The sequence below is a fragment of the Hypanus sabinus genome, chromosome 4, assembly GCF_030144855.1.
Source record: "Hypanus sabinus isolate sHypSab1 chromosome 4, sHypSab1.hap1, whole genome shotgun sequence".
In the NCBI taxonomy this organism is placed as follows: domain Eukaryota; kingdom Metazoa; phylum Chordata; class Chondrichthyes; order Myliobatiformes; family Dasyatidae; genus Hypanus; species Hypanus sabinus.
The window spans coordinates 20,940,233-20,956,133 of record NC_082709.1 but is presented as its reverse complement, the minus strand read 5'-3'; the positions used below and the strand labels follow the sequence as shown (position 1 = coordinate 20,956,133).

The following is a 15,901-nucleotide window of genomic DNA, read 5'->3' as shown; positions in this document are numbered from 1 at the left end:
ATAACCTGTTAATTTGTTTACTAGTTTTTGCAATATATTTCCAGGTACAGTTTTAATCTTCTGGATTTTAATGTGAAAATTTGTATCAGCACATCTGATGTGCAGGACTTTATATTGTTGAAAACATTTATTCTAAAAAATTATTTAAATCTAAATATGTTGCCTATTCATCAAAGCCTATAATTTCTAAGGTCTTCCTATTCCCAAAGTATCCAAATAAGGTATAAATCATTTAGCTTTCAAAGTATCCAAGTACATATATGTCACCATATACAACCTTGGGATTCATTTTCCTTTGGGCGTACCCAGCCTGTCAATAGAACAGTAACTATAACAGGATCAATCAGAGTGCAGAAGACAACAAACTGCAAATGCAAATATAAATAAATAGCAATAAATAATGAGAATATGAGTTAAAGAATCCTTAAAGTGAGATCATTCGTTGTGGGAACATTTCAATGATGGGGCAAGAGAATGTAGTTATCCCTTTTAATTCAGGACCCTGATGATTGAGGGGTAGAAACTGTTCTTGAACAAGCTGGTGTGAGTCTTAAGGCTCTTGTACTTTCTAATTGATGGCAGCCACGAGAAGAGAGCATGACCTGGGTGGTAGGGATATCTGATCATGGATGCTGCTTTCCTACAAGTTTTAATGCTTATGTGCTCAGTGGTTCGAAGGGCTTTACTGGGCCAAATCCCATGTTGTACTCGGCCGAATCCACTACCTTTCGTAGGATTTTCTATTTAAAGCATTGGTGTTTCCATGATGCAGTCAGTAATATCTGTGGTGGATATTTCGAGCACATGAATAGCACGTTGATAACTTTGCAAATGTAAGATATTGTGATTGCTATGTTTTAGTGGTGTCTGTTAATGATATCAACATATTAAAAAAGGTTATTTTAAAAATGTTGTAGCTGTTGGTATATCTTGATTGCAGTTTGAAAGGGCAGAATTAATTCATAGATTTATTTTAGAATCAAAATCTAGTACCTGATTAATACTGAATTGTATGGTAGCAGTGATACTTTTTGGGGCTACAGTAATTAATTAATTTGAGATATTTGTGTTTATCTATATATATCTATATATATATACACACACACACACACACACACACACACACACACACACACACACACACACACACAGATAAAACTTGTCTTACATGTATAGAAAAATAAATCTTAATCTGTTTAGTATTAAATGAGTGCACAAGGAATTAATTTTATGGACTCCACTGTCTGGTGAAATTGGATTTAGCTTGTGCCTGGAAGTAGAGAGTAGTGAATAAGCCATTTATCTTGCACCATGCCTGGTCTTTCTGTTAACATCAATGATTAGCAAAGTACAAACGAGCATCTCCTTTTATAAAATAGCAATTCTTCATGTATCTTTCGGAGGAAGATTATATGCATAAAACGTTGCTTGTCTCCATGGAATCTTTCATTGGTAGGTAGGAATGGTCTTGCATTCGAATGAAAGGTTATCCATCACCTATTGTTCATACAAGCTTGATTTATTGGCTATTACTTTTAACTCAATCAAAATACTTGGAAATTGGGATAGCTCCTTGTTTGTTCTCAGTCTTACTCCTTGCAGAGCTACCCTGTGACTGATGTTCAGCTTCAATAAATATCAAAAAAGTACCATGCTTCCAGTTGAGAATTTATCAAACTACTGAAGTTTAATTGAAAATTCAGGCACTTGAGGAGGACAGATATTTGACTAAGATTTGGCATTGGCCAGAATAATGGGGTATGAACTAAATCATTAATAAAATATTGCATTGATGAAGTATTTCACAATATGATGTACACAAGAGATTATGCAGATGCTGGAAAATCAGAGCATCAGTATCCAGTTTTAGTGAAGGGTCTTGGCTCAAAACGTTGACCGTTTGTTCATTTCCATAGATGCAGCCAGAACTGAGTTCCTCCAGCATTTGTGTGTGTTGCTTATAACGTTATGCATTTGGTTAGCCATTTTGACATTTATTCCTCATTAAATAGTATATAAATATAAAAGTTATGAATTAATTGTTGGAAATTATTAAATGGAATTTATATTATGTGGATATAGATATAACAAAAGAATGTATTCAACCATTTTAATATTAAATAAATCTGATAGCCTTCCGTTCAGCTTGTAGCATTTGGTATAATTGTTTGTGCATATGATTTCTATGACTGGCGTATCTCCTTATCTACTATATTTGTTTCCAGGTGGCCTGTATGCAGTTTATTAACATTGTGGTACATTCTGTAGAAGATATGAATTTCCGAGTACATCTCCAACATGAGTTCACTAAATTAGGACTGGATGAATACCTGGATGTGAGTATGTCCTTAACCACATTGTCTCTAACACTAACTATCTTTCTAGGTTGGAAGAGGAGGAATATTAATAGATGTGAAATATGATATAATAGCCGGGAGGCAGTGTGGTGTGTAAGGAAGTTGCAAAGGGTTTGTGAATGGGTAAGGCCAGAATACTATGTAGGAAAATGCAAGGTCTTTCTTTTCAGTAGAACATAAAGGCAAAGCATTTATTTAGTGAAAAATATAAAGTTAGATAGATAATTTCTTGAACCCAAAGGAAGTTACAGTGTCACAGTAGCATTACAAGTGCATAGATAAATGTACAAATAATAGAAGTGAAGTAAGAAAGAATAAAAAAAAGTTACCTCAAGCAGTCTAACAGTCGTCACTTCCCCAGATTTGGTTAACTCATGGTAGGGCCTAATGGCCGAGGGTAAGAATGACCCCATAATGATTAGGTTAGATGTACAGGTGAATCAACAAATATCTCCCATTTTTAACATGAAGAAACACGTCAACAAGTACTTCATGTGGTGGAATAAAGATGCTGTGCAAGTTTAACATAGCTTCACGCGCATCTCCTCTAATTGTGTCTACGTGGCCTCCTTTACGTTGGTGAGACCCAGCGTCTACTACGCCACTGCTCTGTCCACAGTGGCCATCCTGAACTCCCTGTTGCATGCTGTTTCAACTCCAGTTCCCATTCCCACACTGACTAGTGAAGCAGAGATTCACCAGGAGGTTGCTTGCATCAGGAGAGCTTCAGCTGTGGACAGAGGTTGGATGGATTGAGTTTGTTTCCCTGAAGGGAATGTGTTGGGTGATCTGAGAATGTGAGGAATATGGAGAGGGTAGTCAGCACCGTTTTCCTTTGGTAGAAGTATCAAAACGTGTGGGTGTGGTTTAAAGTGTGAGCAAAGAAGCTTAAAGGAGATCTGAGGTACGACATTGTTTTTTTACAACGTGTTTGATATTTGGAACATACTGTTAGACTCAATTAAAATTACAGTTTGTAAGAGATGTTTAGACAAGAACATAAATAAGCAAAGTATAATATGGTCCTAATGTGGGCAAATGGGATTACAGTAGGTCAGGAATTTCAACCCTTTTTATGCCCTGGAGCCCAAGGGGTCTGTGAATCCCGGCTGGGAACCCCTGCTGTAGCTAGACAAAAAGATTGGTTCGTATGACTGCTTCTAGAGAAAAGGTTTGCTCTGAAACTAGCCTGACTGCTGCACCTTAGTTAGGAGTGACTCGCGCTGAAGAATCACTGTAAGCCATCCCTGGCATTGCAGTCCTCCGAAATGTTAAACACTGAGGAGGAACAGTACAAACCGTAATTTTTACGTGTCAGTGCAGCATGAACTCATGAAGCTGTACTTTAAGATGGTTCATTCATGCTGGTGGTGAATTTTCTTTTTGATTTTTCAGAAGCTGAAAAATACAGAGAGTGACAAACTTCAGGTGCAGATTCAGGCTTACCTGGACAACGTGTTTGATGTGGGTGCATTACTGGAAGATGCCGAGACCAAGAATGCTGCCTTGGAGAGGGTTGAAGAACTGGAAGAAAATATTTCTCACGTAAATACTGCTTTACATTTTCAGTGAGGGATGCAATTCCCGCCTGGCCATTGCTCTATACTACCTTTTGGTGATTGATTGTAACTTAAATGCTGGGAAATAATTTCACTGCCAGCAGTTGAAGCATGTCCGTGATATTTCCCTGTTTTGTATCATTAGTCTAATTATTGACTGGGGTAGCTGAGCTTTGCAGAACTAATTTTGATCTTGATAAAGGGCATAAATTGAAGACTAACATGTTGAATATCTCAGTTGTCAGAAAAGTTGCAAGATACTGAAAATGAAGCGATGGAAAAAATTGTGGAACTGGAAAAGCAGCTAATGCAAAGAAACAAAGAACTGGAAGTCATAAGAGTGAGTTGATACCTTCCTCTGCTGGTTTAAATTGATCTTTGTGAACAGTGATCAATAGAACACACTGATGGACAATGAAGCTCTTCTGCATTGGGAAATAATTCATTTGGTTCCTCAGCAATAAAGCCTGTTCTTGGCCATTGATTATCCCGAATGGAGATCAGGGCATAATACAAGATCTGTCATCCTCCAACTTCCCAAGGGTACCTAGCATAAATCATTGTTTTCTATACAATACATTACTTTCTATTTACTTTCTTTGATCAGAAATTTCATGGAAATTTGCTGCTTCTCACCTGCCTATTACTTCCCCTGGGTCCCCTCCTCCTGTGGCCCACCCTTCTCTCCTAGCAGATTCCTCCCTCTCTAGTCTTTGACCTTTCCCACCCACCTGGCTTCACCTATCAGCTTCCAGCTAGCCTCCTTCTCCTCCCCCCTCTTTTTCATTCTGGCGTCTTCCCCCTTCCTTCTCAGTCCTGAAGAAGGGTCTCGGCCCGAAACGTTGACTGTCAGTTCATTTCCATAGATGTTGCCTGACTTGCTGAGTTCTTTAGGCATTTTGTGTGTGTTGTTCATGGAAATATGGCTGTGAGAGTGTTTGTCATATTTCAACATCAAACATATTAACAAACACTCTACATCTGACAGCACTGAGTTTAATATGAGGTCACCTGTTTAGAGGTTCTGTGCGCTAGTGGGCCGCTGATCATCGGAAAGCTGCCTTTTAGCAGATAGGATCAGTAGGTCTTTCAACCCACCTTCATCCTTTCTTATAACTCATCGCATGCTGTCTTTACACTTCATATATTGTACTCAATCTTCAGTGACCATTCCAATAAAAAAATACAAAGCAATCATAGTAATTAAATGAACCCACCCAGAGATTACTTGTACTTTATGACCTTAATAATGAATTGAGAGGAATGCGCCGTACAGTTCTTGCCTATCCAAAAAGTTCATGAATTCTCATGACATCAACAATATTTAAAAATATCGTGTCTATATAGACCAGGGTGTAGAATTGCTGTCAGTTATTGGGGTTTGGCAAGTTATAGCTAAGGTGCTCAAACGTTAGAAAGTTTTTGACAGAAGCTGGCCATTCAGCCCAACAAAGCTTGCTGAGTTCCTATTCACACAGTGTGTTGAAAGAACAATCGAGTTTAGATTTGTAAGTCTTTGAGGTACTACTCTCAACCACACAACTAGGTAGTTTGTTTCATGAGTCCACAGCTCGCTGTGTCAAGATTTGTTTCCTGATGTTAGTCTGAAATCTCCCTTTAACCAGTTCCCACCTTTGGCCCCAAGTCCTTGTTAATGGATTAATGTTGAAGTAACAGCTTGCTTGTACCCTTAATGATTACAAACACTTCTACCATGTCTCCTCTCATTCTACATCTACATAGGCTGAGATTTAATTCTTTTAATTTTTTTTTTTTCATAGCTCATACCCTACAGACCTGGAATGAGTTTTGTTGTCCTTCTTTGGACTCTCTCCTGTGCCTTTACATCCCTCACGCAATATGGAGACCAAAACTGCACACGGTATTCAAGGTGCCACCTCGCAAGCGCATTATACAGCTTAAGAACATCTTTAGACTTGATCTCCACTGAACGCATTATATAGCCCAACATTCTATTAAGCTTCCTAATCGCTTCTGTGTATTGTCTAGATAAGTGTACCAGGACGCCTAAATCTTTCTCATACAGTGCACTGTCTAACTTAGGACTCCCCATTGTATACTTATAACTAATATTTCTACTTCCTATATGTAATATTTTACATTTACTTATATTAAATTTCATCTGACCCATCTGGATTCTGTGTAGATCAAACTGTATTGATTCTGCTGCCTGAATATTATCAGCCCATTCCCCTAGTTTGGTGTCATTGGCAAACTTTACTAGTTTATTTGTTATGTGCTTATCCAAATCATTAATGGAAATTAAAAACAGCAGCAGCCCCAGAATTGATCCCTGTGGAATCCCACTTTTACCATCTGGGTGTGAAAATGATCCTGTCACTTAACTCATTTGTTTTTGAGCCAATTCTGTACCCATTCGCATACCTTATCCCAAATCCCTATCTCCTGTAATTTGATTATTTTAACCTCATGTGGGCTATCTTGTGAAAAGCCTTCTGAAAGTCCAAGTAAATGACATCAACCGCTCTATTGTTATCATAAATTTTAGTTGCCTCTTCATAGAGCTCCAGCATATTAGTAAAACATGATTTTACCTTTCTGAACCCGTGCTGGTTTTCTGCTAACATGCCTGTTCATATCAGTTGTTTCCTTCTCATTCTTTAATATTGTTTGCATTACTTTGCCTACGATGCACATTAAGCTTACTGGTCTATAGTTACCAGGGTCAGTACAGTCATCCTTCTTATATGGTGGGATAATGTTCACCCGTTTTCAGTCCTTAGGGATTTCATCAGTCTTTGAAAAATACGTGTCAGGGGTTTATATATATATATATGTGTGTGTGTATGTGTATATATATATCGACCCCTTTAAGTACCCTTAAAGATTTATCTTGTCTGACCCTGGAGATTTATTAACTTTCAGCCTTTTCAGCTGAAGCAGGACCTCACTTGCTAAGATCTCTAAGTCACTTAAAACAACCCTGTTTTTCTCTATACTTGCTAGCATATTGCTAACATCTTCAAAGGTGAATACTTTTGCAAAGAGTCAAAGAGTACTGCGGTCTCCTTCTCTGCATAATTTAACACACCACTCTCATTCCTTAATGCGCCTAATTTCCTCCTTGACTTTTTTTTTACTACTGAAGTATTGAAAAAAATCTATTGGGTTCAACCTAAGCATTATCAGCAATATCCTTCTCGACCTGTCTGTGTTGAAATTACAGGCTAGGTTATCAGCTGGGTTGGACAATTATGTTCTTGCTCTGAGATGACTTGCTGGTGAACTTTCTGACCCAGTTTTGTCCTTGCACTCATGCTATATATTTAATAAAATCAGAAAATGCAGGAAATGCTCTGCGGACCAGACAGCACCTTTGAGAAGAGAAAGAAGTTATTGTTTCAGATCAAAACACATCAGAACTCTTTCATTAATCCTGTCTTAATTATTTTCTGCAGGCGAGTTATTCCCACTCAAGAGACTAGAGCAGATAATTTCAGCTTTTCACAAAAATCTCATGACCTAGGCTGATTCCTTCAATGTCAGTAGATGTATGGTTTCTTCAACTGTGACTTGAGCTTGACTCTTAACAAACTTGTTCATACGGAGCAGCATAGAGTCAAATTTACATGTCAAGTGCGTGTATTTTAAGTTTGTAAAATAAAAAGGTACAAACATTGGAAATTGAGCAAATAATTCATGAGTTATAAAAGGGTCCAGGGCTTTTCCGGCATATATAACGAATAATTTCTTCTCAGGCTTCCGGCCTGTACCCGTACCCGACTGGAAGCCCGAGAAGAGTTTATCTGATTCATGAGCAGTTTGGCCTTTTGGATAGATTCACATGCATTTCTGCTTTGGAGACAATCAGCTTGTCACCTTCATGTCAGTTTCAACTCTGCCCCCAACCCCCTTCTGCCTTGATATTCTCAGTTCTTGCAATTAATAACATCTTGTGGAGTTTCATGCAAATGCCACATAGTCATAGCACAGAAACTGGCCTTTCGGCCCATCTGGTCTGTGCAGAGTAATTTAAGCTGCCTCCTCCCACCAACCTGCATCAGGACCATAGTTGTCAATATCCCTACCATTCATGTACCTATCCAAACTTTTCTTGAACATTGAATGCTTGCAGCTTGTTCCACACTCCCATGACTCTTGAGTGACGATGTTTCTTTCCCCTCATCTTGATGTACGTCACCAATGTATATTTGTTGTGGATGATTGTTCACACTCTCTGTCGCAGTTCCAATGGAACCCAAGCCAACACTTTAAGGCAAGTGAGATTGGATGACAATATGGCATATGATGAACGCATCTAAAAATTGATATGTGTTAGGAATAGTTTTAGGCTTAGTTTAAAAAGATTTGAAAAATTTATTCTTCAGGTCACTTTAAAATTGTCTTTCCTCCATCTCTCCTCCCAGGAGGTTTACAAGGACACCAATACTCAAGTTCACACACTGCGCAGAATGATCAAAGAGAAGGAAGAGACCATTCAAAGACACAACCACTTGGAGAAAAAAATTCACGAGCTAGAGAAGCAGGGGTCCATCAAAGTTCAGAAAAAAGGAGACGGCGATATTGCCATTCTGCCAGTTTTGCCAAGTGCGTCACACTCTCCAGGTGCAGAGCAGGTACCCAGCACTTATGCAGGAGCAACACATGAAGCCTCTGATCTGTCAGTGCCGCCACTTCCTGGACCTTCTCCGTCCCTCTCTGGTGCAGGTATGGCTCAAAGTTGATTATGCCATTAGGGTTTAAATGTTCTTCGATTCTGGTTGGCATAACAGCAAATCTATTCCTCTTTTTAATTAGAACAGGGTATTCTTTGCATGGATATTAATTACTGTCACAACAACTGGAAAACAGCATAAAAATAATTATCGCCAACCAGAACACTGCTGTGTAGGAGGATGCAGAATGTCTTGATGGGGAGGTGGGTGGAAAAGTAGATAGAGCAAGTGAATGGGCAGGGGGTAAGGATATGGTAGATAGAAAGTAAGGTTATCCATATATATTGATGGGACTGACTGGCTTATCCTAGATTGTGTTTGCTATCTTTCTGATACTGAACTATACCCTCTGTGAGGTCTAACCTCCATTCTGTGGAAAATGTTAATGTTTGCACAGCTGATGGTATGTTTGTGGTTTCTGAAAGTTGAACACCGATCCTGATTTTTGAATTTTCAGCAGTCCCAAATGGACCAGTGTTGGCCCCATCTTCGCAACAGCAACTCTCTCCTCCACCCCCTCCACCACCGCCGTCGGCTGCAGAAGTTCCACCTGCTCCGCCACCACCTCCTCCTCCACCTCCACCACCACCAGCTGCACCTCCTTTGCCTGGAACAGCCCCCACTCTCATTTTTAACCCTGGCTTATCAGGTAACGTCATGGTATTCAGTGTACGTTGCTTTCTTGTGACCAAACATGTTTTAAAAGCTCAAGAAAAGTAGTTGCTAAGTTTTTGATTCTTAAAAATATAATATTTTATGAGGGAGGTAAAAGGGAACAAAATGAATTTCAAACTGATTGTGAGGGATTGGAATCCTGGGGCGTGGAGTCTGCGTGCTGAACTTAAAGACAAGATAACTTGATATGTCTTTATTCTTGATACCAGTTAGCGAGGTGGCTGCTCAGTTGGAAATCCAAGAAAGTTGGGGATTTGCTGGAGGGATATAGTCAGATCTTCAGAATTGGGTGTAAAAAGTCAGAGTTTGTTGGCAGGAGAGGTCAGCCCCTCATTTTGGTAGAGAGGGTAGGGAAACTGTGGGTCTTGGAGGTACGGGGGTGGTCACAATTAGAAAAAGTAGGATCTGAAATGCAGGACAGGAGAACTACCTTTTTCTGTATCTAAAGAATACCCAAAACAAAAATGCTCACACCACATCTGCTGCACTACGATGGGTGAGTACAACTCACTATGAAAGGTATGTTGTTATTACCTGACTTTTTCTCATGTTGGGATTAGAGTCATAGACTCATAAAGTAATAAAGCACAGAAACAGGCCATTCAGCCCATGTCCCATGCCAAACACATTTTCTTCTCTGCTAGCCCCATGTGATTGCATTCAACTCCAAACGCTCCAAATCTTTCCCCTCTATTTACATATCCAAATGTCTTAAATGTTGCAGTTGTATCTGACTTGACTACTTACTCTGGCACCTCATTCTGGGTGACCAACCTCTCTGTCTTAGTCAGGTCCTCTAATCCAGGCAGCATCCTCATGAATCTCTTCATCACCCTCTCCAGCTTTGACAATGTCTTTCACATAAATGTGACCAAAACTGTACACAACACTCAGTGTTTCGGGTAAATGGAATCGTCAGCCTGGGAAGGCAGTCCATCTAAGAGAGGGAAGACTGATTTCAAACCTCAGATGCCTTGCGGCCATACCCACTCATGGGAGAGGCTTCAGGAGTAAACCCTGAGGACAAATCCAGAGCTGGAGTCCCTAAGGCTTCACTTCGTTCACCTTCAACTTCGTTCTGGCAACTCCTGCGACAACACTGGTGCCAAGCTGTAAAGGCCCTGGCCCTTCCCTTGGACAACGTCGGTTGGCATGGAGAGGGGAGACTTGCTGCATGGGCTACAGCCAGTCTTCCATACAACCTTGCCCAGGCCTGCACCCTGGAGAGGACACTTTCCAGGCGCAGATCCATGGTCTTGCGAGACTAACAGATGCCATCAACTCAAAAGTGTGGCCTCACCAATGACTTGTCATAATGTCCCTACTCTTAAACTCAGTGCGCTGATTGATGAAAACCAGCATGCCTTCACCATGCTGTCTACGTGCATAGCTGTTGGGGGGGAGGAAGGTGGTGGTGTGGGGGGAAGGTTTTAGTCAGCCAGATGAATAGTATGATACTGGAAGGAGCAGAATAAATTGAATAAAATAAAATAGAAATACTGAAATGTTGGGTGTAAGTTTTATATTCCATTTTCTTGAATCTGGTATGGAAACACCAATGCCTTTGAATGAAAAATCCTACAAAAAGTAGGTGGGTTAGCCCAGTATATCTCTTGTAAAGCCCTCCCAACCATTGAGCACATCTATAGAAAGCGCTGTTGTAGGAAAGAAACATTCATCATCAGGGACCTCCACCACACAGATCATACTCTCTTCTCACTGCTGCCATCAGGTACAAGCCCTGGGACTCGCAGGTTCAAGAACAGTTACTACCCCTCAACCATCAGGGTCCAGAATAAAAGGGATAACTACACTGAGCCCTAATGCCCCATCATTAAAATGTTCCCACAACCGATTATCTCATTTTCAAAGACTTTTTTATCTCGTGTCCTTATTATTTATTGCTATTTATTTATATTTGCATTTGCAGTTTGTTGTCTTCTGAACTCTGGTTGATCTTTCATTGATCCTGTTATAGTTACTATTCTATAGATTTGTTGATTATGCCGACAAAAATGAATTTCAGGGTTGTATATGGTGACACATATATCTAATTAGATAATAAAATTTACTTTAAACTTTGAATCCCAGTTCTCTGATCTTAAGAGTGCCAGTGATAAGCCCTTGATAAGCAGTGATCAGCTTTACCAGCATTTATTCCAGTTAGCAACTTGTCAATTAGGATAAAAATTCATAATTAAAACTGAAAATAGTAATTGTATTTTAACAACAAAATTTTATAATTTGATGGTAAAATATGGTAAAATCAGAATCAAGTTTATTATCACCGTCACGTGACGTGAAATTTGTTAACCGCAGCAGTTCAATGAAATACATAATTTAGCAGAGGACAAAAAAATAATAAATAAAATAAAACTTAATAAATAAACAAGTAAATTAATTACATATATTGAATAGATAATTAAAAAAATGCTAAAACAGAAATACTGTATATTAAAAAAGTGAGGCTGTGCCCAAAACTTCAAAGTCCATTTAGGAATCAGATGGCAGAGGGGAAAAAGCTGTTCCTGAATCACTGAGTGTGTGCCTTCAGGCTTCTGTATCTCCTACCTGATGGTAAAAGTGAGCAAAGGGTATTCCCTCGGTGTTGGAGGTTCTTAATAATGAATGCTGCCTTTCTGAGACACCGCTTCCTGAAGATGTCCTGGGTAATTTGTAGTCTAGTACCCAAGAGGGAGCTGACTAGATTTACAACGTTCTGCAGCTTCGCTCGGTCCTGTGCAGTACCCCCTCCATACTAGACAGTGATGCAGCCTGTCAGAATGCTCTCCACGGTACAACTATCGAAGTTTTTGAGTGTACTTGTTGACATGCCAAATGGTTTTTACAAGGCAGGCTCATGTTAGGGTTAAAATTGGGCAACGTGGCCTTGTCATTGTGGTTACTACTGGGGTACTGTATATAAAATCAAACCATATGCAGTGGATCAACAAGGTAGTATCAATCACATGACATGGCTGTGCATCACTTCTTGCTATTGATAAGATAATGTTAACTACTTTATTGGAAATTTGAAAGCAAAGTATCAAACACTCAGCGTTAGAATAAATATGTAAAAGCTGCTGTGGGGTATTTTGATGATGACATATGTAAGTTTCTACTTTTAACAATACCTACTGCCCACTGTGCCACTAGCATTTAGGGCAGCAATGAAGGTGCTCCATCTTTGTCTGCCCGTACAGCTGCACACGAATGTAGAAGGATTCTTCATTGCTGTTTCTGTAACTATTTCTTTTTACCAGTCAGGGTTGTTAGCCCTGAGCTGAACCTCCGAACCTGGAGGACCAGTGGATCACTCTTAGTCTGGCCTCTACACTTTTGAACTGTTTGGCATGGGTGACCCTACCAAGAGCCAAAGCATAAAGCCCTGACACCTGCCAACATAACTCTCCAGGTTATTGAGGCACACAAGCCTCAAAACCCTCTGGCAAGGATGTGTTCTGCTTGGAGGTCTTTTAACAATGAGAATGCTTATATCAGCGGTTCCCAGTCTGGGATCCACGGACCCCTTGGTTAATGGTAGAGGTCCATGGGATAAAAAAGGTTGGGAAACCCTGTCTGTAATATTTCTTTTGTTCCTTGCATATTATTTTATGACTTCACTTCTGCTAACTTGACTTTCTTTATCTACCCTACCTGCTTCCATACAAGAGGGACCAATCAAGCTATTCTGTAGGTTTTTATGCTCCATTGGTGTTGTACATCACATTGTGTGTCTGTCTTTCCGGCATTCATATGTGTTGTTGACTTTTTTTTTTCCAGTGCATTTTATTAAACAAAAGTTGCTGGCAATGCTCAGCAGGCCAGGCAGCATCTGTGGGCAACATTTTGATAACTTGTTTTGCTCTCCATAGTTGCAGCTTGACCGACTGAGCTTTTCCAGGACTTCCTGTGTTATTTCAAATTTTCAGCAACTTGGTATTTCACTTTTAGATTACAAACAGACAACCTAGATAATTTTATCTGCTTGAAATAAATATTAATAGAAAATTTCACAACTAACTGCTTTTTATGGATTTGATTTGTTATTGAAGATTCCAAGAGCTGGTCTGTTCATGTTAACACAAGTACATGTTAAAACATGTTAAAGCAGTGCTGGTTGGTATTTTAAGAGTTGAGGTGAACCAGCTCCTATGTGTAAGGTAATAATCAGGTTGTGTGGCTTCAATCAAATTCTACCTGGTGTTCTCACTCACATGCTCATCATATTTTAGATGTTTTGGCTTTGCATGTCACAGATTTAACTCTGAAAATACTGAATTGCTCTGAAAGATATCACCCATGTCATATTTCACCTGTTGTTTATTGTCCTGGTTGGTGCATGCTTTAAGTTGAATTCACATGATTGTGGTACTTTTAAATAGAATGACGCAGCAGCAGCCTAGATAATGTAGACCCTCTTAAAATGAGACTCAGATTGTGAACTCAAGCAAGGAGTGGCAGCTTGCTATTGTGAAGTTCTGACTTTTGAATACTGTTCTTGAATTGTTTACCAATTTGTGATTTTTGTCAATTGATAAAAGGGGTTAATATTAAATCTGACTCAGGGCCAATTCTCTGCACATGTACCAACAAAGTCTTCTCCAATTGGTGAAGTTCAGGGTTGTAGAATTCTATATACTACAGAAATTGACCTTGTAAATATTTCAAAAATTTATATCTGACACCAGAGCTGAAAATATTGAAAATATTTTATCATTCATCCTTTAGAGGCTTTTTCAGTGACGTGGAGACACACAAGTAGTCTCTTTACGGTTTGGTCATGTGATCACTGATTGGCCTCTAAGTATCCTTCATTATTAATGTACATGTCAAAATATTAACAACAATTAATGTTGCCATTAAGGTCACAGGTGAAGTCTATTAATTCTGTAATTGCATGAGGATTGGCTTATTGCAAGTAGTAAGTGCGGTTAACCGTTTTATAAAATTGAATTTGATGTGTTTTGCATGCTTTATAACTCAGCTATACTTTTGTGCAGCCGTAAAGATCAAGAAGCCTATCAAAACAAAGTTCCGCATGCCAGTCTTCAACTGGGTGGCATTAAAGCCCAATCAGATTAATGGCACTGTCTTCAACGATATTGATGACGAGAAAATCTTAGAGGTACATCTGAAATTGTATTGTTATTTGACGATTGATAATTGCACTGGGAATTAATACTTAATGTCACATTTACAATGAACTAGATAGTATTTCAAGTGTCTCAGCGATGCATTTTAATTTACAGGAATTGAATGTGGACGAATTTGAAGAAATGTTTAAAACAAAAGCCCAGGGGCCAGCTATGGATGTTGTCTCAAGTAGACAAAAAGTGATCCAAAAGGGATCTAAAGTGACATTACTGGAGCCCAACAGAGCTAAGAATCTTGCCATCACCTTACGAAAGGCAGGGAAAACCACAGAAGAGATATGTAGAGCTATCCAAATGTGAGTAGCACAGATCTCTTCCACAAACAAAATATTGCTCAAGGATTTTGAATGGACTTGGGAATCAGTTTTGAATCATTGTGAAATAACTCTAAGCAAGAAATCAAAGCCCCAAGGACAAGATATAAAAAATATTGGGAAGGGAAAAAAATAACTGAAAGGTATTTCTGCCGGTAGTATGGACTGGCCCAATTTTTTTTTTGGTGAAAACATTTTTTAATGATCCAATGCAACAGCATGTATTGGACAATACAACTGTAAAGAATGTTTCTGAAGTTCTCGTTTGACATAATATTTTTTTGTGTTAGGTTTGATCTGAAAACATTACCTGTGGACTTTGTTGAGTGCCTGATGAGGTTCTTGCCAACAGAAAGTGAAGTTAAGGTGCTGAGGCAGTATGAAAGGGAGAGGAAGCCACTGGAGAATCTAACAGACGAAGACAGATTCATGGTACAATTTAGTAAGGTTGAACGACTGATGCAAAGGATGACCATAATGGCATTTATTGGAAACTTTACAGAGAGTGTTCAGATGTTGACACCGGTAAGTAATTATTACAGTCTACCTGTTGAGTGCTTCTAAGATATATTTTTTCTCCACGGTACCTTTGGAGTTATTGTGAAAGATGTATTGTTCATGGCTGGTGTAGCCACTCATTTGATCTGAATGGATTATGTCTCTTGTGTCTGTATTGATTATGTCCCTCTGATTTGTAAAGCTACTTGTCTGAGAACCAAACCTTAGCAATAATTTTGCAGTTAAATGACAAAACAAATTAAATCCACTCCTTTCCCTTGCCACCATTTTTATCCTCCTTGCTGAATAACATTGCAAGCTGAACTACAGTTCACAACCTGTTTGATGTGTTTTGCTCAGCCGCTGTAATGATCCCACATTTTTCTTCTCCATCGCAGTCTGCAAACTTGCACCTTCGATTAGCCTTATCTTTTCACAAACTTTCACAGATTATGTACAGTCCATTCAGAATCAGGATATCTCTATTCTGTGCAGTAGCTGCCTCCCCACCGCCCCCATGCCAGACGGTGATGCAGCCAATATGCTCTCTATGCTACATGTGTAGAAATTTTTGAGTGTTTTGGTGACATAACCAAATCTCCTTAAACTCCTAATGAAATATAG

The 15,901-nt window shown here is 39.2% G+C and overlaps 1 protein-coding gene across 8 annotated transcripts in view; it reads left to right on the top strand.

Annotated features, from left to right (window-relative positions):
• Positions 1–15,901, top strand: part of fmnl2a (formin-like 2a) — a 227,651-nt gene that overhangs the window by 189,512 nt on the left and 22,238 nt on the right. For 6 of the 8 annotated variants that reach the window (XR_009511576.1, XM_059966544.1, XM_059966542.1 and 3 more), the window contains exons 11-18: positions 2,226–2,336; positions 3,753–3,902; positions 4,155–4,256; positions 8,326–8,626; positions 9,092–9,283; positions 14,313–14,437; positions 14,562–14,761; positions 15,070–15,304. Coding sequence is in view for 7 of the 8 variants with exons in the window: in XM_059966544.1 (XP_059822527.1) it covers positions 2,226–2,336; positions 3,753–3,902; positions 4,155–4,256; positions 8,326–8,626; positions 9,092–9,283; positions 14,313–14,437; positions 14,562–14,761; positions 15,070–15,304 (1,416 nt within the window). In the remaining variant the exon portion in view is untranslated. The remainder of the gene's footprint in view (positions 1–2,225; positions 2,337–3,752; positions 3,903–4,154; positions 4,257–8,325; positions 8,627–9,091; positions 9,284–14,312; positions 14,438–14,561; positions 14,762–15,069; positions 15,305–15,901) is intronic. The other 2 variants (XM_059966539.1, XM_059966541.1) reach the window with 1 other exon arrangement.